The 23,585-nt window shown below is 57.2% G+C and overlaps 2 protein-coding genes across 2 annotated transcripts in view; one reads left to right on the forward strand and one right to left on the reverse strand.

Moving 5' to 3' along the window:
- On the forward strand, positions 1-15,725 carry UNC13D (unc-13 homolog D; the record flags this gene model as incomplete). Its single annotated transcript, XM_082008176.1, has 32 exons — positions 1-57; positions 2,638-2,670; positions 2,944-3,051; positions 3,418-3,477; positions 3,746-3,812; positions 3,897-4,074; positions 4,439-4,483; positions 4,914-4,982; positions 5,182-5,251; positions 5,569-5,673; positions 6,019-6,111; positions 6,365-6,468; positions 6,733-6,850; positions 7,449-7,573; positions 7,846-7,936; positions 8,221-8,277; positions 8,703-8,800; positions 9,027-9,078; positions 9,393-9,523; positions 9,845-9,965; positions 10,591-10,734; positions 10,928-11,026; positions 11,274-11,480; positions 11,652-11,720; positions 12,040-12,119; positions 12,348-12,453; positions 12,537-12,608; positions 12,720-12,803; positions 13,087-13,207; positions 13,771-13,894; positions 14,265-14,470; positions 14,572-15,725. 32 exons carry the CDS (start codon positions 1-3, stop codon positions 14,676-14,678), a joined length of 3,201 nt encoding a protein of 1,066 aa, XP_081864302.1. The 3' UTR covers positions 14,679-15,725.
- Positions 15,726-22,310: 6,585 nt separating this feature from the next.
- UNK (unk zinc finger) overlaps positions 22,311-23,585 on the reverse strand; it is a gene marked incomplete at both ends in the record, with an annotated part of 41,391 nt that continues 40,116 nt past the window's right edge. Inside the window, 2 exons of the mRNA XM_082008011.1 lie at positions 22,311-22,466; positions 22,881-23,138. Coding sequence (XP_081864137.1) covers positions 22,311-22,466; positions 22,881-23,138 — 414 coding nt within the window. The remainder of the gene's footprint in view (positions 22,467-22,880; positions 23,139-23,585) is intronic.

A 23,585-nucleotide genomic window follows, 5' to 3' on the forward strand; every position in this document is an offset into this window, starting at 1 on the left:
ATGGATGCCGCCAGCGGGACCCCCGCGGGGACCCTCCCGGCGGGGGAGAGCCCCGAGGTAGGTGGCCTTGACCCCGGGGGGCTGGGGAGCGTGTTTGGGGCTGGGGGACGTGTTTGGGGTGCGACGGCCCCAGGGAGGGGGTCAGGGCGCCTGTGCCCAGGGGACCCCAGGGTGCAGAGCTGGGCGCTGCGGCGGTGAAAAGGGAATGAGAGAAGAGGGACGGAGCCCGTGGCCGGCCGGGGTGCTTCGCAAGGGCGAGCAAGGCGTGGGGGCGGGGATGCGGGGGTACCATACTCGTGAAAACGTGCACCCGAGGGCTGCGTGTGGGGCCGGCTGCAGCTCTGTGCCGGCGCTGAGGGTCCCCTCTAAACTCGGCTACAGCTTCCCCGTGCCTCCCAGCCCCTCTGGGCTCCCATCTGCCAGCAGGTCCCCCCAGCCCTGCTCTCGGCCAAGCCAAGCCACCCGACTTCCTCTGCAGCGGCCGGACAGACAGCGTCCCTGCGTCTGCCCGCAGCTCCGCACACCTCTGCCCGGCGCTGCCGGAGCGTGCGGGCATGACCCCCCGCGCTGGGCTCCCGCGGTGACCCGTCCTGGTGGTGTCCCCCTGAAGGGACCTGTCCTCCCTCCTACGTGCCGCCGTCTCCGCAGCCACGCTGGCCCCCCGCACCGGTGGCACCGCCACAGCTAACAGGGGGGCGATGCTGGCGACTGTATCCGGACCTGGATTTAAGCCGGGCTCTTGGCGCAGGGATTAGCGGCAGTAAACACATCCTGGTGGCTCAGCTCAGCTTTAGCTTAACCAGTCCCGTGCGCATATGGGCGAGCGCAAAGCAGATCCCGCAGCAGCCGTCCCTGATGGCAGAAGTGAGCAACAGGGAGCTGCCCCCCCAAATCATCCGCGGTTCCCCCCCCCGCCCTCTCGTGCTACCCCACTGCCGGGCAAGGAGCAGACGCTTGCGCCTTGCTGATAAGTAACGGCAGCAGAGGAATAAAGCCCTTTTTCTCTCCCCTCCGCGCTTGCAACCCTGCTATGGGGCAGCGCTGCCACGGGGACGCCGAGGGATTTGGGATGGGACCGTGCCCGCCGTGCCCTGCTGCAGGCAGGACGCTGCCGGGGGCAGCAGGAGGTGGACAAGCCCCTGGGCAGGGGCAGGCAGGAGCAGGCAGGGGCCCTCCTGGGTGCAACAGGTGCCCCTTTCACAGGGCTGCTGAGCCACCGCAGCCCCCAGCATCGACCAGCGGTTAAAAGAAGGGACATGGAGGCAGGTGGGAGAGAAGCAGCTCGAGGGTTAAACTCACCGGGAGTGGAAGAGTTGAATTTAGTCCAGATGGCCGGGGGATTATGCCAGCCCTAGATTTGCCGTAAGCAAATGTCAAATGTTCCAGCTCAGGGTTGTTTTTTTTTTCCTATTGGGGGATCCTAAGGTCATTTCGGGGCCTGGGCTGACCCACAGGTAGAGCTTGTCCGTCCATCCGTCCCCGCCAGCCCTGGCTGAGCGGGAAGCTGGGTCTGTGCTCGGCGTACGCCCCTCAGCGCAGAAAGAGCCAAACTTGTTTCAAAAATTTCCATTATATTTTTTGGCGTCACCCCCCTTGCACTCCCCGAGGCTCCGGCACCGGGAGCTGTAATGGCCGGTGCAGGGGCACCGGTCCCCCTCCCTCCGGCTGCGTCACCCGGCTCGCGGCGGTGGCAAAGTCACCGTCACCCAGCCAGGCTCGGTGGCAGGAACGCATCGCTCAGCCAAGGTGGTGGCCAAATCCAGACCGTGGTTAGAGAAGCGGATGCAGGACAGGCTCAGCCTCGGTGCTGGGGCAGGAACAGGGGGTGAGGATGGGCTGGGAGCTGGCGTTTGCCAGGAAAAAGGGTATTTTTGGCAGCGGTGGTTTGATCTCCCGACCAGACCCATGCGGAGACGGGATGAGTGGGAGGTGACATTTGAGGCGGGGGACAACGGGGGGCTGCGTGGGCAGCAGGACCTCCTGGCCAGCCCCAGGGCTGTGTGCCGCTGGAGCCGGACTGCGCCTCGCCACGGGGCACCGTTTTAATTTAATTGCCTTTTGGAAAGTAAACACTATTGCTGGTGATCCTTCAAGTGGGGAACGGACCTTCAGCTCAACAACGAGCAACGCACCGTTGCAGCAGTGCTCATTTTTCTTTCTGGCAAGGGGACTCAAGTCATGAACCCAAATGGCTTTTTGGGGTCTCCTTGCCCATAGCTGCCTTGCCCAGCCCGCAGCTGCTCGCTTGGCCACCTGCTTGGCTGGTTTGGTCCCCAGCCTGGTCCTGCTGGGCTGGCGAGCAGCTCTGTGGGGCGAGAGGCAGGTGGCTGGCTTTTAAAGCCTCCTATGGGTCACCCCAAATTGCTGTTGCCATCCTCGCTGCCCCCTCCTCAATTAACGGAGCTTGGGGGTGAAGTCCCCGTGCTGCCCCACCAGTGGGTGATGGAGGAAGTAGTCCCTTGGCCACGGGGCGTCTGTGGGGTGTCACGGCATCCTTTGGGGCATCCCACCCCGACGGGCTGTAGGTGATGCTGCCCCGTCCCGGCTGCCCTGCCCTGCCCAGCCATGGTTTCCTCCTAAAACCATCCTCTACATGAGACCTGACGGGAAACCTCTCTGTTTCTCTTCTTTCTCTAGATGGATCTGTCCCACCGGTTCTCCAAGAGAGAGGTACGAGTGTGGCCCTGCCATGGCCCCTTGGTGGCACTGGAGGAGGTGACAGTGCTGCTGGGGCTTGGGGACATGGCTCAGGTCCTGAAGATGCTCCCCAGGGACAGACAGTGGTGGCCGGGCAGGGCTGGATGCCGGGAGGGGGGCAGCCGGGTCCAGCGGGGAGCTCAGGGAGCTGGGGTTGGGGGGGAACACCCCACTAATCCTGTGGGATGCATGGAGCAAGTCCCTGCTGGCCTGACCCCACACGAGGTGTCGGCGCTCCCCCCGCAGCTGGCCCTGCTCTACGAGGAGGTCCTCTACACCATCCGGCACCGCCTGGGCAAGCCCGAGCACCACCACGTCGCGGACGCCCAGGAGCTCTATGCCTACGTGCAAAAGGTGGGTGCCCGCCTCCCTGACGAGGTCCCCAAAGCCTGTCCCCCAACATGTCCACCCTCCTGGCTGAAGGGGAGGGGGAGCACTTTGACGGGCACCTTAAAGGACACAGCAGCGGCATCCAGCTGGAGGGCTGGGACAGCTTGCGGCTGGGAAATATTAGCTTTAGGGAGAAACATTTATCTTAGGCTCGGGGTGGTGGGTGGAAGGCTCTCCCTCAAGAGCTTTCAGCTGGTCCCCAGCCCTTCTGCTGGGCTCTTTGCTCCTCTCCCCTCGAGCCGCAGTGGGGAGAGGGGGGGAAGCCCCCGGCTGCTCTCCAGCCACCGTTAACCGGGCAGCATCCGTTACCGGCCCCGGTATCTGCAACAGGCTTTCGGCATGGATGCAGAGGAGCACAGCGTCATCATGCAGCAGGTCAAGGAACTGGAGGTACGCAGCGAGACGGTGCCTCCCCAGTATGCTGTGGCCCAGGGGGTCCCTACATTGGGATGGTGCTGGGGGGCTGCGGTGCCTCCCAGCCCCCATGTTTGGGCTTTGGGGTACGGGGTGCTCCGGGCTGTGCTGGGAGAGTTGCTCAGGAGCTGTTTGCTGGCATGAGCAGCAGCCGCTGATGCAATCCTTCTCGAGCCCCATCCTTCCTCGTGGGGCTGGTGACCCCCACATTAAACATTTTTTTGTTTTTTTCCCTTTCTTCCAGAGCCCAATTTTTTGCCTGAAAGCAACCGTGAAGGAAGCCAAGGGGATTTTGGGTAAAGACGTCAGTGGTAAGCGGAGACGGGTGGGTGTCCCAGTCGGAGAAGGGACAGCCGCTGCTCCCGACAGGGACTTGCACTCCTCCGCCCTCGCAGGGTTCAGCGACCCGTACTGCCTGCTGGGCATCGAGGCCAAGAGCCAGGAACCGGCCCACGCCGACCACAAGAAGCGGATGAAGGCTGTGGTCAAAGACCTCATCCCTGAAGACCAGATCCATCGCACACAAGTCATAAGCCAGACCCTCAGCCCGGTGTGGGACGAGACGTTTATCCTGTAATCTGCTACCCCCTTGGCTTTGCTCACTGGGGGGGTGGAGGGGGTGCCAGGGATCCGGGGGGTAGATGGGGGGGTTCACCACTCGCCCTGACCAGGAGCTGGGGCTGTGTCGGGGCGATGCCCACAGGGGCTTGCCAGGCTTCTGGTCTGACCCACGCAGCAGGTCCGGTGAGTTAAAAAACAAAAGGGTGGAAAAAATCCTTCCCTCGGGGCTCCCCTACCACTTCCCCAGGCTGTGCGGGGTGGTCTGGGGTCTCCCCCAGGGAGGAGCCTCCTGCCTGTGATCCCCAGCTGTCCTGCCTGCTTGCTGCCGGTCCCTCGGATGCTGCTCGAGTAACGGCATCCCACTGGTGCCTTGCAGGGAGTTTGAAGACACGGAGACGGCCAGCTTCCACCTGGACATGTGGTGAGCGGCAGCACCCCCCGGCCAGCCACCCCAAACCCCGGCCCTGAGCGGGGTCCTGCCTCCTGGGAGGGCCCCTGGGGTGGTCCATCTACCTGCACCCTAAAAAGCCCCAGAAACCAGCTGGGGAGCCCTTTCCCCATCACTTTCTGCTGGAGCAGCGCAGAGCGCATGATGCGACCAGCTCGAGCAGAGAAAGCCCAGTCTGGCTTTGCCCGGCCAGGCTGATCCTGAGCCCTGATTTATTTATGGCAAGAAGCTGTGTGCCTGCAGATTTTGGCTGGACAGCTGGTTTCGGGGGTGGCCTCAGTCCCGACGCATTCCTCCCCAGCACCTTCCCTTCGCCACCGCCATTGTGTCTCCCTGAACTGTTTTGCAATCGCCTGAATTTCCTCCTTTCCCCGGCGGTGGGTTTCGCTGCCCACCCTCGCAGGGACTCAGACATGGTGGAGTCGATGCGGCACAAGCTGGGGGAGCTGACGGACCTCCACGGCCTCAAACGGTTGGTGCTGGCACAGCCCCGATGGCTGCCAAGGGAGGAGGGTTTGAAAAACGCTTTTTTGCCTGCTGGATTTTAAAAATTACCTTTGGAGGGAGGGAAGGGGGGAGGACAACAGGTCTGTGTCACCCTGCTTCACCCCAACCGCGGCTGGGTCACGGCCGCAGGAGACCTTTTCCCTCCCTCCGTTCACACCTTTCAGGATCTTTAAAGACGCTCGCAAAGACAAAGGGCAGGACGATTTCCTGGGGAACGTGGTTCTTCGCCTGAAGGTGAGAGCCACGGGGCACCTTCTCCTCCGGGCGACTCCCCAGGCGTCGGTTCAGCCTCGTGGGCTCTGGGCAGGACCCAGCCCCGCGGCAGCACCGGGCTCACCTGGGATCCTGGCTCAGAGCTGCACATTAATGCCAGCACCTCTGGCTCGGTGGCAAGTGCCCCGGCCAGTCCAGCATGCTCATTTTGTCATTATACATCTTTTTTTAATCAAATATTATAGTTACCCAATGCAGCATCTTCCTGCCCCGTTAGTGCAGTGAGACCCGAGCGGGATCCTTTGCCCGGGGCTTCACCCCTGTCTCTGTGCGTGCAGGACCTGCACTGCTGGAGCGACCAGTGGTACCAGCTGGAGCCGCGGACGGAGACGTACCCCAACCGGGGACAGTGTCACCTGCAGTTCCTGCTGACTCACAAGAAGGTGGGAGGGGATGGGGAAGGGGGTCCCTCTCCATTGCCTTGGCAGGACAGGGCAGCCGCCTGCCCCTTGGAGCCTGTCCTGGGGTCACACATCCCTGCCCCAGGACCAGAGGTGCCAGCGTCAGGGTTTGCACGTGCTGGAAACCCGCTTGACCCTCCCCTGAGCTCCAAGCCGGTGTGGGGTCCTCACCCCTGCTGCACCTGCACCCCTTGGCTCGGCTTCAGACGGGACTCTCTGGCCCCACGCTTCTGGGGCTCCTGTGTCCCCACTCTCTGACTGCGTCCCTGCATCTTCAGGAAGCTATGGTGGTGGCACATATAGTTTCTATGCCTTGTCTCTTTCCAGAGGGCCACCACGAGCAGCCGGACACAGCCGAGCTACACCGTCCATCGCCACCTCCTGCAGCAGCTGGTGTCCTACGAGATCCTTCAGCACCAGGTACCGCGGGGAGAAGCCCCTCTGCAGCGGCTGGGCTGGGGTGAGGGCTTCCTTTGGAGCCCCCCACGCCTGACAGGTTGCTGCAGCGTGATGGGGAGGGGGGTCGTGGTGACGCCTGCCCGTGCCTGGCATCCTTACGGGGCACCCGTTCCTCCCGTGGTCCTGCGAGCACACCCCACCCTGCTGCGTGCCCCCCTCTTCGCCCAGCCCAGCTTGCCCCCGGCCACGTCGCTCCCCTCCTGCATCCCCGCAGGCCGGCAGCGTCGCCTGGGACGGGGAGCTGAGCAGGCACGCCAGCACCGTGCTGTACCTGCACGCCACGCAGAAGGATCTCTCCGACTTCCACCAGGTCATGGCGTGAGTACCCTGCGCCCGGGGAGCCACGATGCGGCATCGGGGGGGGGTCAAAGGCCCCGACGCCTTCCCCGGGGCCGTCTGGCCGCAGCCGGTTTCTGCCATGGGCTCGGCGTGGCTGGTATTGCCCCCCTCCCGAGGGGCACCCGGAGCCCCAGGTCCTGCCCCTGCAATCCCAGCCATAGCCATGGGTGGGGGAGCCCCACGCTAGCTCCTGGGTGCCCCCCAGCCCCTGGGGGCTCAGCACAGCCTCTCCCTCCCCCCCAGGCAGTGGCTGGCCTACAGCAAGCTCTACCAGAGCCTCGAGTTCAACAGCAACTGCCTGCTCCACCAGATCACCAGCATCGAGTACCAGTGGGTGCAGGAGCGCCTGAGGCCGGAGCAGGTGAGGGGCTGCGGCGCCACGCGGGGGGCAGAAGCGGGGAAACACGCCCCGTGCATCCCACCCCGAGCTGCTCCCCTGGCTCCTGGGGCTATTTTCCCTCCCTGTGTTCCAGGAAGAGCAGGAGCTTGTGGGGTGCAGGGGTGCCGGGGTGGCGTTTCTGGGGAGAATCAGCCGCGGGGGCCAGGACAACGTATGGGTCAGGGAGCCCCTTTGCCCTGGGGGTTTGTTCTCTCTCTCCGCGGAGAAGCCCTGGCCCTTTGCACCGACATCCCCCTCCTCCATCACTGCTATCAAGTCAGTCACAACCTCCTGCAAAACTTAAATATGACCCAATTCCTGATCTTCCCTGCCCGTTTTCCCAGGGCATGCCAGCACCCTGCTGAGACGCTGCATTTCTCATGCGTAGCAATGAGGCTTAACCACAAAGCTCAGTTCAGCCCCTCCAGGGAGAAGTTACCCGAGGCATCGGGGGCTTTCCCATCCCTGGAGCAAGCCTGAAAAGAGCAGGAGTCACAGGCTCCCTCCGCCACGGTGCCATGGTCCCACCAGCATCTCTGCCGCCGAGGAGAACAGCACGTGATTCCTTCCTTCTCCCCAGAAAGCAGAGCTGGCCGAATCCTTCCACTCCTTGCTGACTTACGGGGTCTCCCTCGTCCGGAGGTACCGCATCATTTTCCCCCTCTCTGTCCCGAGGTCCACCGAGAGGCTCCAGTCCCTGCTGCGGTGAGTCGTGCAGCGGTGCCGGCTGCACATGGTGTCGCGTGGCTTGGCCACCGTGCTGGACAAGCCTGGAAGCTTGAGCAAAAACCCGTGAAAGCCCCTTCTGCCCCTTTCTAGGCTGCTGTGACACTTGTCCTGTCCTGTCCCTCACCCTGCGGTCCCCATGGGGGATGCTGTTGGGAGGGAAAGGTCTGTTTGGGTAGGATCTCTGCGGGGAGAGGTGGTTGTTTCTGATGGGCTGGTGCTGGGTTTCACTGGAGGTTCTCACTTTGCAGCGTCCTGGTCCAGATGTGCAAAATGAAAGCTTTCCACGAGCTGTGCACACCCAGCCCTGACCTTCCCCAGATGGTCTCCACAGCGCTGAAGGTAGTGGGACCGGCGGAGTCTCACCCTCCCCAGCCCCAGGGAGGTGGGACCCTGTGGCTCTCCCTTCCCATCCATCCCGTATCCAACGCCCACATCTCAGCAAAGCCACACGGACCACCATGGCAGGGGAAAATACCTGCCCCTCTTCAACCTGATGGTCCAAGTGTGTGGTTCCCACCACATGGATCTGGGTCCTGCCCACACCCAGGGGACAGGGAGAGTGAAGGGGGTGACAGAGCTGGTTTTGCTCCTCCTGCTGTCACAGCGGGACTCCTCTCTTGCAGTCAGGCACGACGGAGTGGTTTCACATGAAGAAGCAACACCTCAAGCCCATGGTGAAGGTCAGTTCCCATTTCTGCCTCTCTGACATTATAAGCAGCACTTTGCTGGGCTTAGGGTGGGAGGCCTGAGGGGATGGGAAGACAAGACTGAGATGAGGCTTCTCCAGTTTTCTGATACAGCCAAGGCATTCAGGTTTCCATCTTCAAACACCATGAGCCATGCTACTACTTGCAGCTGCCAAGGTGCATTGAAGCTTAAGGCCTTGGTGCAATGCTCAGGAGAACAGGAGGTGGTCCCCAGCCCAGTCCCACAAGCACATGGTGACAGTGGATGTTACTGACAACGTCTTGGTGCTCCTAATGTGGATCTAATGATAGATTGCTACCCCACGAGAACAAATCATAGAAATAAATCGGATCAGAATGGAGCCCAGGTCATCTCAAAATCACTGAGCATCCAAAACAAGCTGTTCCTTCCGTTGCAGAGCATGGAGGAAAATGGTAAAGCTTTATCCAGACTGCTCGTGGAGGTGGTAGGAGATCTCCAGCAGTGCCAGAAAATCTGGAATAAATTCTTCATCAAGTAGGTTTTGGAGCCTGATTCCTCCTCATCCACCTTCCCTGGGTCCAAGAGCAACAGGGCACTTTGATGCCTCATTTCTTGTTTCTCGGGCTTGACAATAGCACCTGTGGTCCCATCTCTGCCGCTTAGAGCTGTGCTATCCTCGCCCTTATGATGAGGGCATGGCCTGGGAGGGTTTGCTGGGCTGTGGCTGGCTAGCTCTTGACTCCCCGTTTCTCTCTTGCAGCACCTTGAAGTTGAATCTCTTCTCCATCGCCTACCTGGAGCTGGAGAGCCTGGTGAGCAATCCTGGGCTGCTCTGCATTCGTGGGATTAAGGTCTAAAGACAGACTGAGATTTCTGGCCATGCTTCAGATGGCAACTGGTTTTTGCAAGCCTGGAAAGGCAGAAAACCAGAGAAACTCTCCATCTTTCCCAGCGTGTGAAGTGACTATCATCTGCTTACTTGACCCAATGAATTTCCTGAAATGCCACCCAAAAGGAAGAGGAGTCCCCTGAGCCGACCCTCACCCCATGGCTCCAAAGAGCAGACCCAGCCTTCCCAGCCAGACCCTCACTAACCGCTGTCCCCGCTTCCCTTGGTCACCACCAGGTTGCGGAGCATGTCCAGGAGCAGCTGCGTGAGGTTGACAGCAGCATGTCCAAGCCCACGGCCGAGAGCCTTTTCCAGCTCTACATGAACCTGCAGGAGCTCTATCGGATGAAGGACTTTCTCCCAAAGAGGTACCGACCTGGAGAGAGGGGAGATAGGGGAACGAGCAGTTAATTCAGAGGAACTCCAAATCCTTCCCATTCACCTCCATCACTCATTACACCCAGGGCAGGCAGACCAGGCTATTGGTGTCTGGTGTTGATGTGAGCAGCCTCATCTCTGAGTGGGATTGATGGAGACCTCAACTTCCAAACAAGTGGAGGTTTCTCCTTAGCACGTTGCTACGTGATGTCTCCACCTCGAGGCAGAGTTTCTTGTCTGTGAGAGCAAGGAGGGGTGATGGCCTCATGGCATGGCTGTGCAGTTGGAGAAGCTGGTACCTTCATCCACAGGGATGGACCTCTGGCTCTGACCAACTTCCACCAGTGGTTCAAGGAAGCTGTACCCCAGTGGCTGCAGAAGGCCTACACCATTGCACTGGAGAGGGCACAGAGAGCTGTCCAGATGGACCAGGTAACCCGGGGAGGAGAACATCTCCCTCCATCCTTTGGGACACTCCAGCTCCCTCCACACCTTGCTGCTGTGCCTGGCTCACAGCATTGAGACCACCATGTAGCTGCCTCTTGCAGCCCAGGAGCAGGCTGGTTCCTCTCCCAAATGCATAACAAAGCACATGGTCTCCTGAACCAGTTGATCCCACTCTAGATCACCCTCATCACGCTCCACACCTCATCCCCGTGTCCCTTCCCCCTTCTGCTCTCTGGCAGCCCGAGCGAGCTGATGAGCTTACGTTTGGGCCGTGCTGTGAGCATCCCCTTTGCTTCTGACCTTTAAGAAGAGGGGAGGGAAGACAACCATGGGTCTGCAGGCTCCTCACCCCACTGTTCATTGTGGTCCAACAACACTGGGTTAGAGTATGATGGGGCACAGCCCAATGCGGGGAGCTCGGGACACTCCATCCATCCTGACACTCCATCCATCCTCATCTCCTCCACTCTCCAAAGTGACTGGTGATAACATTGGGATATATGGAGCTGATGATGGGCCAGAGATCCTCAAAGTAAAGGAGCAGCTCTCCTGTCTGGGATGGCTCCTCTCCATACAAGCTAAGTTGCATTTGTTTTCTCTGCCCTCCCAGCTGGTGCCCTTCGGGGAACACAACAAGCACAGCACATCCACCGTTGACCTGTCTACCTGCTATGCCCAGATTGTGAAGACCTGGCAGCAGCTCAACTGGCCAGACCCCGAGGAAGCCTTTATGATCATGGTGAAGCTTGTGGAGGTTTGTACACCAGGCCCTGCCACCAGATGCCCTGCTCACGAGCATCAGCAGATGGAGTTTCCTCTCCTGCTCTTGGAGACGTGTCTCCATGAGTGGGGCCAGTGTCCCATGCTGATGTGGCAGGGTTCCCTGGCACCACGGTGGTCCCCGTGCTGCCCTGCTGAGTCCCATTGGCTTCTCCTCGCTCCTGCAGGACATGTGCAAAATCGCCCTGATGTACTGCCGGCTCATCAAGGAGAGGGCTGAGGCTCTGTCGCTGAGCGAGCAGAACGAGGGCAAAGCAGCCAACAGGGTTGGTATCAGGGCAGGGTCCTGCCTGGGGAGAGGCAGGATTTGGCCGTGGTTTCAGGGCAGATAGGGAGACGAGCTGCTGAGCACCCAGTCTGGCTTTCACAGGCTGATCCCCGATAGCCATAATCCTGGAAAATCAGGAGGGAAATGGTGTGAGCAGGGAGACTAGGATGGGGATGGGGATGGAGCCAGCAGGGGCTGCACCGGGGCGTGTGTGGGACACCCTGAAGCAGACCCACCTCTCCCAGCTCTGCATCGTGGTGAACAACATCAAGCAGCTGCGGCTGCTGATCCTGAAGCTGCCGTCGCAGCTGGACTGGGCCCAGCTGGAGCAGCGCACGGGGGCCGTCATCGACCGGCAGCAGATCCAGCACACACTGCACAACCAGCTCGACAGCGCTGTCTCCTGCCTGGACCACGAGGTCCGGGACGTGGTGCAAGCCCTGGCCACCAAGGTGACCACCTGCCTCTGTCCCCCCTTGCTCCCTGACCCAAAGCAGGGAGGTTTCACCTAAGGGAGCCTGGAGCCCACAGTGCTCCTGGGATGGAGACAAGGTGGACCTGGGCATGAGCAAGCTGGTGCAGAGGGCAAATGCCAAGTGCCTCTGTGCATTTCTCCCTGACAGCTGGAAAAGGGCATCGCCAGGCACATCCAGGAGCTCTCATCTTCCAACGACACCCGGGAGCCCGAGGACGTGAGTACCTGGCCCAGCCCCTCCTGGGCCATCTTTTTCAGGCAGCTGTAAATAACCCTTGCCTACTTGGTGAAGGCCCCCATCACCCTTCCCCACCTCTCCCTGCCCCACACCTGGGGCACAGGACACACCAGCGATGGGGCCCAGACCTCCATATGCTTCATTTGATGCCCATGTCAGCAGCAGGACCAGACCAGGCACCGCCTGCTCACGTCCTCACTGTGGCTCCAGCCAGCAGCGCTCTGTCCCTCTCCCCACTGTGCCCTGCTGGGTACGGCCCCCTCGTGCCCTCCCCAACGCCCCTCTCCTCTTGCTGCAGTCTATCGTCCCGCTCATGAAGTTCCTGGAGTCGGAGCTGCAGTATCTCAATGAGCACCTGGTCCAGGAGAACTTCAAAAGGTGACCAGGACCTTGGGGATGCACCATGGCAGAGGCCAGCAGTGTCCCCGTCCCTCGGCAGGAGTGTCCCCCAGCCCCATGGGGCTCAGGGACATCCTGCTTTGGGGCTGGCTGCTCTGCCCAGCGGGATGAGACTCTTCCCTCTGGGGCTTTGCAAAGCTGAGGACCAAACTCCCCAAACCACCCCCCTGGGCCCCTGCTCACAGCCTTCCTCCCTCGCCCCCACAGCCTCCTCGCCCTCCTCTGGCATCACACCTTGGCTGTGCTGTCGGCAGCTGCGGGGGAGCAGGTCCCCTCGGCCCAGTGCTACAAGAAGCTGCACTGCGCCCTGAAGGTACTGGGGCTGGGGCAGGGGCAGGGGGGTGTCCCTGCAGGGATGGGTGTTCGGGTGCCAGCTAATAGGATCCTTCTCCCCAGAGCCTGGAGCTGTGCTTCCACGCCGAGGGCTGCGGGCTGCCCCTGGAGACCCTCCACACCGCAGCCTTCCTGGTACGGGGTGCTGGGTCCCCAGGGTTTCCTTTGGGTGCTCTCCAGGGAGGGCATCCCTGGGCTGCGGACCAGTCCATGTGCTTTGACCGTCACCTCTCACCCTTCCCACAGTCGCTGGAGACCCACCTGGCCCTCTGCTCTGCCACCAGCCGCACGCTCATCCAGAAATACTTCAGCAACAGGATCCAGCAGCAGGTAGGAGTCAGGATGGTGCCCCCAGCCCCTCCCCACACCCCACCTTCGCACACGCAAGCACAGCCCACCTGTAGAAACCTGGGATTTCCCCCCCACCCTCCCAGTCCTGGGGCTGGTTTTGCCTCAGCAGTGGGCAGGAGGGGGTTCAACTGTATCCCAGAGGATGCCTGTTACCCTCCTCCTGGTACCCCAAAATGTCCGCTCAGCCTCCACCGGACCCCAGGCATCCCCTCCACGAGCGTGCCGAAAGGCAGCGCCCTTATTCTTGTGCTCCACCGCGCAGCGGGACACCAGCTCGGAGAAGTACGGGGCCGTGACGATCAAAGCGCTGTACCGCCCTTCGGAGCAGAAGCTCCGCGTGGAAGTGCTCAACGCCGCCAACCTCATCCCGCTGGACTCCAACGGTGGGTGTGGTGGGCTGGGGGGCCCCCACCGCCCCAGACCCCCTGTCCTCAGTCCCAGATACCTGCCTGGGTAGGAAAGACGCTGCCAGTGCTTGGAGTAATGGGACTCTGTCTTGGTTTGCTTTCGCATCCAAGGAGGTGGATTTAGGGAAGAAGTGGGGTTATTGCACTGGTCCGGGGTGGTCCAGTGGGATGTGGGCAGAGTGTCCTGCCTTCACTGTGCAGCACAAGCAGTGGCCAAGGCAGGCAGCTTTTTTCCAGCGTGCAAAGCATGTCTCAGACAAAAAAGAAAAGCCGGGGTGACAAGGGACAGTCTCTCGGGTTGGCTCCAGGAGACCTCACTCCTACTGCAGCCACCCGTGACCCATCCACGTGTGGGCAGGGTTGGGGATGCTCCCGCACCGTCCCGGGAGCGCGGGCTGGGGGGGTGGCAGTGAGGGTGCCCTGGACTCCCCCCTCCAGCCACCCCAGTGTGTCCGGCCACCCCCGCTGGGCTCAGCCAGCCGTGCCGGGGCAGAGCCTAGCAGGGGCGCGGGAGGGGGCTGATGTCTGCACCCCGCCAGGCTCGAGTGACCCCTTCGTCCAGCTCACCCTGGAGCCCCGGCACGAGTTCCCCGAGGTGGTGGCTCGGACCACCCAGTGCAAGAGGAACGAGCTGCACCCCCTCTTCGACGAAGCCTTTGACTTGTACGTAGGGGCTGACCCCCCCACCCCCAACCCCTGCAGCCCCCCGCGCTTCCGCCGAGCCCCTGCTATGAGGCTGCTCCGGGAACTGGGTCCTGCGCTGGGATTTTGCCCCCTGCACCCCACTGGAGGCTCAGCCGTGGGGTCCCAGGGTGGGAGCTGGTGTCAGGGCACCCCAGACACCTGGGTCCCACAGGTTGGTGCGGGGCTGCGCCGGGGCCCTGTGCTTTGAAGGAGTTTTGGGGTCAAGTGCAGTGCGGGGATTGGCTTCCCATGGAGCATCCACCCTGGGGAAGCCCGTTTGGTCCCTGGAGGGAAGGTTGAATCGGGACGGAGGGGATGTGACAGTCCCCCACAACCCATCCCCCTGCAGCTTGATCCCCCCCGAGAAGTGCCGGCAGGAGGGGGCCTGCCTGCTGCTGACCGTGTTCGACTACGACACGCTGGGGGCCAACGACCTGGAGGGCGAAGCCTTCTTCCCCCTCCGTCACCTGCCTGGCCTCGACGCCGACGAGGACCAGGCTGACTCGGGACGGGTGCCCCAGACCCGCCTCCCCCTCACCCACCCCAAACCCACCGGTATGTGGTGCCGCAGCCGGGCTGAGCGCCCCGCAGCCCCACAGTGTGGGGAGGGGGCCGTGGCGAGCCTCTCCCACCATCCCTCCCCTCCCCTCTGGCAGGAGACGAGATCCTCCGGCTGCTGGAGTCCAGGAAGGGGGACAAAGAGGCTCAGGCCTTCGTTAAGCTCCGCAAGCAACGAGCCAAGCAGTCCAAGGAGACGGAGTGAGGGAAGCGGAGGAAGAGGGCTCTGAAATGAGGGGGGTCTGGCCAGCGGGACCCCGGGAGTTTTGCTGGTGCTGGAGCTGTAGCCATCTACAGGGGCTGGGGGTACAGAGGGGGTCCCTGTGGCCCCCCCAGTGCCCATTTCACCCCCACCTTCGGGTAGCAATGCTCCCGTGAGGCTGGAGAAGGGCGGCACACGGTATTGCAGGGGATTTCTTTGCCTGTCCAGACTAGCAACACTACAGGGGGGACATGAAAGTGTGTGGCTGTCCCTGCCCGTCCCCATTAGCTTGTCTCTGCCGGTGCCGCATCGCCCGGCCACGTCCCCAACCCTCCTGTCTGCAACACTGCGTCAGGGCGATGCAAACGCGTCGTCATTTACTTGGGATGGGGACAACCCGTGGCCAAACCCGCCTTTTTTGTTGTTGTTGTTGCTGTTTTTTTCTTTTTTTTCTTGTGGGTAAGCCTTTTATTTTAAATTAAAAGCAGCAAAGCTGATGCATGGGCTGACTCTGTGCAGAGGGTGCTTCGGGGCAATTGCCCTGCGCCGGCTGCAGCGCAGCGGTGTGGGACAAGGCCCTGGGGGTACGGTGGGGGCTTGCCCCTCTTGATGGGGTTGAGCTGGGACGGGGCAGCCAGCTGCAGGACTTCGGCAGGAGAAGACGGCACATGAGTGATTTTGTCCAAGCTTCCCATTGGAAACAGGATGGGGAGCTGGGATGACGCTGAGCCCCGCACCGCTGGCGCGGAGCTGCGCCGGCACCGGGAGGCAGCCAGGTCTCTCGCCCGGCGACCGGCAGCGCTGTCTCGGCAGCGGCTGGCGCCGGCGGCGGCTTTTTCCTCCCCTCCCAGCCCTGGCTGGTCCCGGCAGGCAGCCGGGGCTCTGGCGAGGGCTCGGCTGTGTCGAATCGGCCGGCATGTTGTCCTCCGCGGGGAACGGGGTAGCGTCGTTTGGCGTTACAGGCCGTTGCAAAATATCACCTACACCGAGGTATAAATCAAAGGGCTGGGAAAGCTGCCACCACCCAGCGGCGCTGGCGGCCGGCGGGGCTGAGCAGGTGCCCGTCAACCTGCCGAAGGAGCCAGCGGAGCTGGCTTTGGGTCTGTGAAAGAGCCTGATGAGACACGTTAAGGCCCAGCTCTGGCTCAGGCACTGCAAAAGGCTGTTAGGACAGGCAGCGCGTGGTGGTTTGGTGATGAAAAAAGGGCCCGGGCAGATGTGCGTGTCCTCGGGGCTGCACGGTGCTGGGTGAGGAGGGTCGGGAGCAGGAGCCATCCCTGCCCAGCCCGCCACTGCCGGCTCCGGCCCTAGCTCCTCCCTGCGCAGCCGGTCGGGCTTTGTGGTTTTGGTGGTTTTTTTCTTTTTTAAAATGTGCACAGCTTTTGTGTGCGTTTTTGTGTTTTACCACCGAGCGCACTGACCTCAGGGACTTTGCTGGAGCTGAGGGAGCCCGGGAGCTTGCTGGAGCCTGGGCAGCTATACGGAGCATCGCAGCCCCGCCAGCCAAACCACAGGGCAGTTCGGGCTGCCGAGAGCCCAGAAGCAGGAGGCAGGTCCCTGGCTTTGTCCCCAGCCTGTGCCAGGGACCTATAGCACGTAGGGGACACTAGTGGGGACACTGGTGGGAAGCAGCGCTGCAGGGTGCTTTGCACGTGGGGTGGACCCAGCGGTACCAGCAAAAACGCCCGGCAGGGCAGGTGGTTGCCAACTATTTGCTGGGTACTTTGGAGCTTGTTTTAGCTGCGATTATTAATAATTATACATCTAGAGCTCCCTCTGCCCCCGCCCTGCAAGGGCGCTTGAGCTGCAGCGGGTGCCTGGGAGCTGCTGCGCCCCAGGGAATTAAAAGCATCATCTTCCCGGGTGCCTGAGCACCAGCGGCTTTCTCAGTGGGCTCAGCAACCGCTGGGTCAGTTCAGGTCGGGCCCTTGATGGCGGGGCTGGGAAAAAAGAAAAGCTCCTTTGGTATCTGTATGACATGGCCAGGCTCAACCGAACCCACAGCCGGAGGGATTAAGGCGCTGCTCGCTCACAAGGAAGCCATTTGCCGGCTTGAATCACTTGTTTCAGTCCCCTCCTCATAGCTCTGCAGAGAAATAAGACTGGGGAGGTGGGTCGGTGCCTGCAGAGGAGATGCCGACCCCGGGCAGCGTTTCAGCGGGGCTGCCGCTGCTGCGCCCGGAGAGGAAACCCCCCGCCTGCACTCTGCAGCTGATTTGGTGTTGGCACCGGCCTCACGCTTTATTGCCAAGGTTTAGCTATATGGGGCTGCAGGCTTGAACGTGGTTTAGCTTATTTTTTTAAAAATTGTTGCGCTCTAACTCGCTCTGGGCTGACCGTCACCCAGGCTGTCCTCGCGGCAAGACAGCGTGTCCCCGTGAGCAGGCGGCACGGGCTAACCTCTGTTTTGAGGCACCACATTATCCAAAGTGTTTTAGCTTAATTTTTGTTCAGCTCTGGGAAGTTGTGTGGGTCTTTCCCCAGCTCCGAAGAAATCTTTACAGAGCACTACTAAACCTTAAGCCATCAGAGCATAACTAACCCCAGGGACCAGGAGAATAGCCTAAGCATTAAAACATATGCCTTGAAGCACACAAAAGCAGGTCCTAGCAAATGCGAGACTGAGGCAGGAACCCCACTATCATCATCATCAGTCATCGTCGTCGTCCTGGTGAGGAACGCCGACACAGGCAGACTGCTGCAACACGAGGGAAGAGGACAGTCACTTAGGTCTACTGATTTTATTGCATTACTAAATAAATTGGGTGATTCGACTTATTGTTGTGATTGGACTCAGGGTTAAGTGGTTGACGCATCTTCGAAGCATTGATTAGCCCTAAAATAAAAGGTAATTCTTGGGTCCATACATAAGGCATGTTCTTTAGGGTGCCAACGCATGAAACTATGTACGTAAGGATTTAAATGTCGGTCTCCCCCGGAGTCACACAGGCACACAGCGGCAGGCAGAGCTCAGCCTGGCTCTTGGGGGAAGACATGTAGAGATAAATTTTTGTGCAGACCAAGAATCTGGGGGCTAAAATACTCTGTGCTCTGTGGTTTTACTATTCCCAAAGGAGTCCCACAGCCCCTCGCCTCTCCCCCTCTTCCATTGCACCTCAATCATAAAGGTGACGGGCAACCCCCCTGAAAAAGGGGCTTGATCCAGAAGGGAGCTCAGGAAGAAATTACTGGTCGTGCGAAAGGGAGAAGGCAAAATTGGCCACGGTGATGTATTCGTTCTGTTGTTCCAAGGGCTCCACCGCAGACTTCTCCACACCTCCCCAGTCCCCAGAGCAGGGCACGGGGCTGCACATACACCCCGGGCATGCATGCGCGCACACACACACGCACACACTGCTTTATTATGTATTTTTTTTTCTTAGCAAAAAAATAAAAATTTATTGTCCTCTAAAAAAAAAAATCCATCCTGCCCTTGGAAACTGTGACACAGATTGAGTTCCTTCCAGCCCCACATGCAAATTCACTCTGCCAAGAAAAGAGTCTAAACCAGGTTTCCGACAGCCAAAACACATATTTACAGAGTACGAGAGAACGACAGCTGAAATCACAGTTCTATACATGGAATCAACAACACGTTTTACACACCACCGATCACCATTCTGCCAACTTCTACACGGACTAGGGGTGCTTCTGCCCAGTGCCCTTCCTCCTGGGGAAAGTGGGGAAGAGACTGGTCAAGAATTGCCCCCAGAAATACTGCAGTGTGCATTATTATTATTTTTTTAAAACGTATACTGTATTTACTTTGTTTTAACATTGGAAGCTACGGAGTGGGGAAGCCCCAGAAATCTCTCCGCTGCAGTCACTAGTTTGCAGGAATACTTTAAAATACTAGGTTTTACATCAGTAACATCTATTTTGCTGTTGGCCATCACTCCAAAGATAATTATAACTCTGGAGGAAAACACTGGTACTATTCTTCCTCCTCAGATGGGGGGAAAAGGAGAAAGAGAGGAGGTTTGGAGGCTGGTGGAACAGCAATGAATTACTGAGTCCATTCAGCGTTACAGGCTTCCTCACAGGGTAAGGACTTCATTGTCTCAGCTGCACAAGCCTTGCAAGTGGCTCAGGTTCAGCTTCAGAGATGTACGGAAAGCGTAAAACCCTTCGGCAGGGGATCAGCTGCAGCGACGCCCCTGCGCGGGGGTCTGCTTCAGGAAAGTGTTGTGCTCCAGCTCCGAGACTCGCCCCCGGTCCCTCCTGCGCCACAGCTGGCACGCGGCTACGTCATCTAAGGCTGGAGATGATCTAAAAGTGGTCCTGTTAGCCCAAAGCGATGCCAAAATTCTTCAGCTCCTGGCTATGGTCTACAGCTCTAGCCTTGCTTTTTTGATATCTGTCTACCCAAGATAGTGTTGTCTTAAGCCATCTGCTTCTATATTGTTTTTCCATAATAATGTATAAGTCTATTGACCTTTAAGATACTGTGGTTTCACAACACAATTAAGACTCCCTGCCCCCAGCTCTCAACCCAGAAGTGTCCAACCTGCACGATTAATCACTGAGGTCAACACTTCTGAAGCTCCCCAAAATTTGGGGAGGAAAATGTCGTTATCCAATAAGGAGTCTGTGTGAAGAGGCAGGACCCAGATGTGTTCACGGCTGCTCAGGAACAGCCAGCTGGGCTGCTCATCCAGAAACCTTGTGGACCAAAACGTCGTTTTGAAGCGTGACTTGGCCAAAAAAAGCCCCCTTAGTTCTGATGTGTTACTGTGTGTCCTGTAAAAGGGAGTTCCTGCTTCAGCAGGAAGAGTGACAGTACATTACAGGGGCTGTACACATTAGCACCAGGTTTATTTCAACAAGACTCTTTTTACACCACACAGAAGCTGACCCCAGACTCTTAAGCCTTAATCACAGCGCTGTGATTACGGTTCATCCTTCCTGCCTGGGGCAGGCAGTAACAACTGCTGGAGTGGGTCAGAAATGCTGCCCTTTCCCCTGCTCTCTCCTCACTCAGTTATGAATAAGTGGCCCCCCAAAATATTCACAAAATACTCAAAGATGAAGTTCTCTTTTCCATCTGATGCTTAAGAAAATAATTCACATTTCAGATCTTTTTTTTTTTTAAGCAGCAAACAAATTCATAGAATCCTAAATTTAAGAAGTGTTTCTTAAAGAACCAGAGGAAAGAAACAGTCTATGTGCTTGTGCAAAGAGAGTACTGAGATACGTTAGGTTGGGGGGAAAGGGAAGGGGATGTGACAGCCCAGGGCTAGTGCTAATTCCTTCAGGCTGCTCTGCCATGAGTGCAGTGTGGCAATGGAACGTTAAATTTTAAGGGCCACAAATGGGGGAAGTTTTGAATTCTTTGGTCCTTCAGTATAAGTTTTAAAAAACAGAGAAACTGTATTACTCAAAAGGGAAACACATGCTTTCTCTGGCCTGGAATTTTCCTTGTACCCCCTTGCCTAAGCAGTTTGCCCCCCCAGAAGCTGGGGGCAACTATCTCTTCCCCCTCGACCCGACGGCCCTGCATCACACCGCGCCTGGAAGTCCCACAGCCAGCCAGAGCTGCCTCCGGCGGACCGGTTCCCTCTGAAGCGAGGGGAGAAAGCAAAGAGCCCCTGTGGGAATCGGATGCAGTCACGCAGCCGGGTGCTGGACAGTTCTGGAAAAAGCGGCTTGGCCAAAGGCAGCGTCACCCTCAACGGTCCCACAGGGAGGCAGGAAAGCGGATAAACCACCACGCTAATAAAAAGTGTGTGTTACAAAGCAATAGCCAAAACAGGCTGATCAGCTCTGGCTCTTATAAATATTACAGACCTGATTCAAGAGTTTATTTCCTATGATTTAAGTTAGTTACAAAAACCTTTTAGTAAATTTTTATCTTAATTGGGCTTTTTCCTCCTCCCCCCACTTTTTTTTTTTCCTAAAAAAGAAATGTTCGCGTATTTTAATAAAAGGTCTTTCCTTAAAATCAGACCAAGGCAGATGTGCTGCCCCATGGCACAGACATTCAAAGGCTATAACCAAACAACATAGCCACAATAATCACTCAACAGTGTCTCTCCATAAAAAAAATTAAAAAAACCTGATGCTAGTTACAACAAAATACACATGGAAAAAAAAAGTATTTTTACCAAAAAACCCAAAAACAAGTTAATGGGAAAAACATAAAAAAGAACTACACAGAGCTGCACTTAAGAGATCATCTGGGAATGCATATTAACCCCTTCCATGTAAAGGAAAGGTGGAATTATGGAAGCAAACCTAATTATGTCTTTGCATTAAATATGAAGCTTTCTGAGAGGCTTCGGTAAAAATTCAGTTTTCCTACAACAGTGGGCTGCTGGAGGTTCCAGTGCTTTTCCAGGTCAGCGAGGGGTGGCACAGGCAGAATCCCTGTGCAAAATAAAATGTTTAGTCAACTGAGCGGCCTTTCGGTTGAGATCCCAGCAGGTTACTGCAATCCACCTGATGTAAAAATCCAATGGACACACTGGTAGAGAAAGTCACAGGAAAGCTCAGCTAGTGGACAGGTCTAAGCTGGTGGCATTTTTTCGTCACGCTGGACTTTCTCTGTCACCACAGGCATACATGATCTCTAGCACAAGGGTTTCTGGACCCAGTAGGACACAACCCATCCTTGAGGTGCTGACATAGGAAACATCGACTCTGTTCGACAAAAGTATCCTCAAACTACCTGGAATTGTTTGATGCATTTCAGCAGCAGCTATGAATCAGGTCCCTGTGGCTAAAAAGAAATTAATTTGGTCTGAAATAGTAAAAAGTCTCTAGACAGCCACCAGACAAAGGGGTGCCTGGAGAGAACTAACCTGTGCATCTATATTTCTTTCATAAAGGGCTTTAGCTGACATAAGAGCAATACTTCTAAGTCTGCTCAGACCTGGAACATGTTAGCTGTATCAGCAATGAACACTAGTCACTTAATTTTGGGGCTTGGCTTGCTCTAGATCCAATACATTTTTTTCCCTCTTTTCTACTTTTCATAGAAATATACAAAGAGTGTAAAAAAAAATTTAAAAAGCGAACTTTGCTGATTAAATGACAGACAAAGTTCCTGCACATTCAGAGGTTGGCAACATGAGGCCCACCAGGCAGGCACCCAGCGGAGCTTCCATCAGGGAGGACGGCTTTAACCAAGCTGGGTCAGTGAAAAAACAGGGAGACCGAAGACATGAACAAGTCATTTCAATCCACCTCGATCCTCCCCGTGATCTCAACTCTTCCTCTGGAAAGCACATGGAAGCCCCTCTTGCCCACTCTAAATCCTTCTGGAAATAGTCAAAAATTTGTTATCACCTAAATAGAAAAGAGGAGAAACAGAGACTCTTTGTAAATGGCCCTTTGATCTGTATTAAAAACAGCTCTCAAAGTTCCTCAAGAGTTAGAATTAGTGGGGCACGGGTGAGGGGCAGTTTAGATACGGGATGTAAAATATTAAAAAGTGCTCTGCAACTAATTTTTGTTTTATGTGTGTATGTGCATGTGTGTGCATATAGATACATACACAAACATGCACATACACACACATATATACATATATATATATACACATACATATATATATGTACACATACATATATATGTACGTATGTATAAAGTTAAAAAGTTCTATACGATATGATTAGAACAAGCGTCCTTGGAAGGTCACGACTGGAGAGAGTGGGGCCTGTTGGGATGGCAGATGGGGCACTCGCCCTCCTCGGCGCACGATTCACACAGCACTGCGTGTTGGCACGGTAACACCACCCGGTTCTCCTCCTGACACTTAAGGCATTTCACTGACTGCATCTGAAATACTGCCTGCAAGAGAGTGGGACAGGGCAAAACATAAGCAAAGTCACAAAGCAAAAGGATTCCCGCCCCGTGCTATGCAGTTTGGGGAACAGCAAGGAGGCAGCAGCGGAAGGACTTGCAGCTCTCCGCCCATTCATCTTCTGAAGCAAAAAGCAAAGCAGCACAGCATGTCGTCTTTTAGGACCTTTAGCATCAACAGAGATTTAATTGACTTAAACTCTGTATTTTAGGCACAAAGAGGTAGGTATTTTTATATATATATATTCCTGTAAGCTGGCTAGAACTCACTTTGGCTACATCCACATGGAATTGCTTTGATAGGCTGCTGATTCCTGGCACTATTAAAAGAAAAGGGGAAAAAGCTGCAATCTGTGGGAGCAGAGAGAGCAAGGCCCAGCCCTGCAAATCCCTGACACTCACCTTATCAACTTTCTCCAGGTTTGCCCGCAGCTGCTTCTGAAGCGTGTAAAGCGAAGAGAGCGAGAGAGTTTCCAAGTCAGAGAAGGAGCGCAGAAACTGAGGGTCCTGGCCCGCGTGGATCCTCTCCAGCTCCTCCTGCAGTTTCTTCACTTGCAGCTCCAAGGCTTCCCTCTGCTCGCGGGCCAGTTCACATTCCATGTTAGCTGTGTTGGCGCGATCATTTGCTTCCTCTGCCTCCTTTTTCCAAGCATCACAAGCCTACAGGTTCCAACAAATAGGGTAAAAGAAGCAGTCTGAAAACTCTGTCAGCCTCCAATAGAGAATCCCAGGCAAAACTATCCATTTTCATACACTCCTCACCAGGAGTGTGTTCTGTCCAATCTGTCCCATTCCCAAATTCTGAAGGGAAGCTCCAAGGGTGTTTCGAAGTGCTGCTCATTCCAGATACACAGAACTACAGCCAAAGCAGATGGGGTATTTGGCTCACACCGTTAAGGGGATGAACTTTGCAGAGCGGCAAATTGTCATGGATCTAAGTCAATTGCCAGGTCCAAAAGACAGTCAAGCACCTCAGTGCATCTGTTACGACACCAGGCCTTGCGCGTCCAGCATCTGAACACATCAGGCACAGTGATTCAGTCCCCCTTTCCAAGGCAGAAGAGAGAATAAGAATGCTTAAAAGAATCTGTTTGTAAAACTACAGCT

The sequence above is a fragment of the Phaethon aethereus genome, assembly GCF_964289735.1.
Source record: "Phaethon aethereus genome assembly, chromosome: 18".
In the NCBI taxonomy this organism is placed as follows: domain Eukaryota; kingdom Metazoa; phylum Chordata; class Aves; order Phaethontiformes; family Phaethontidae; genus Phaethon; species Phaethon aethereus.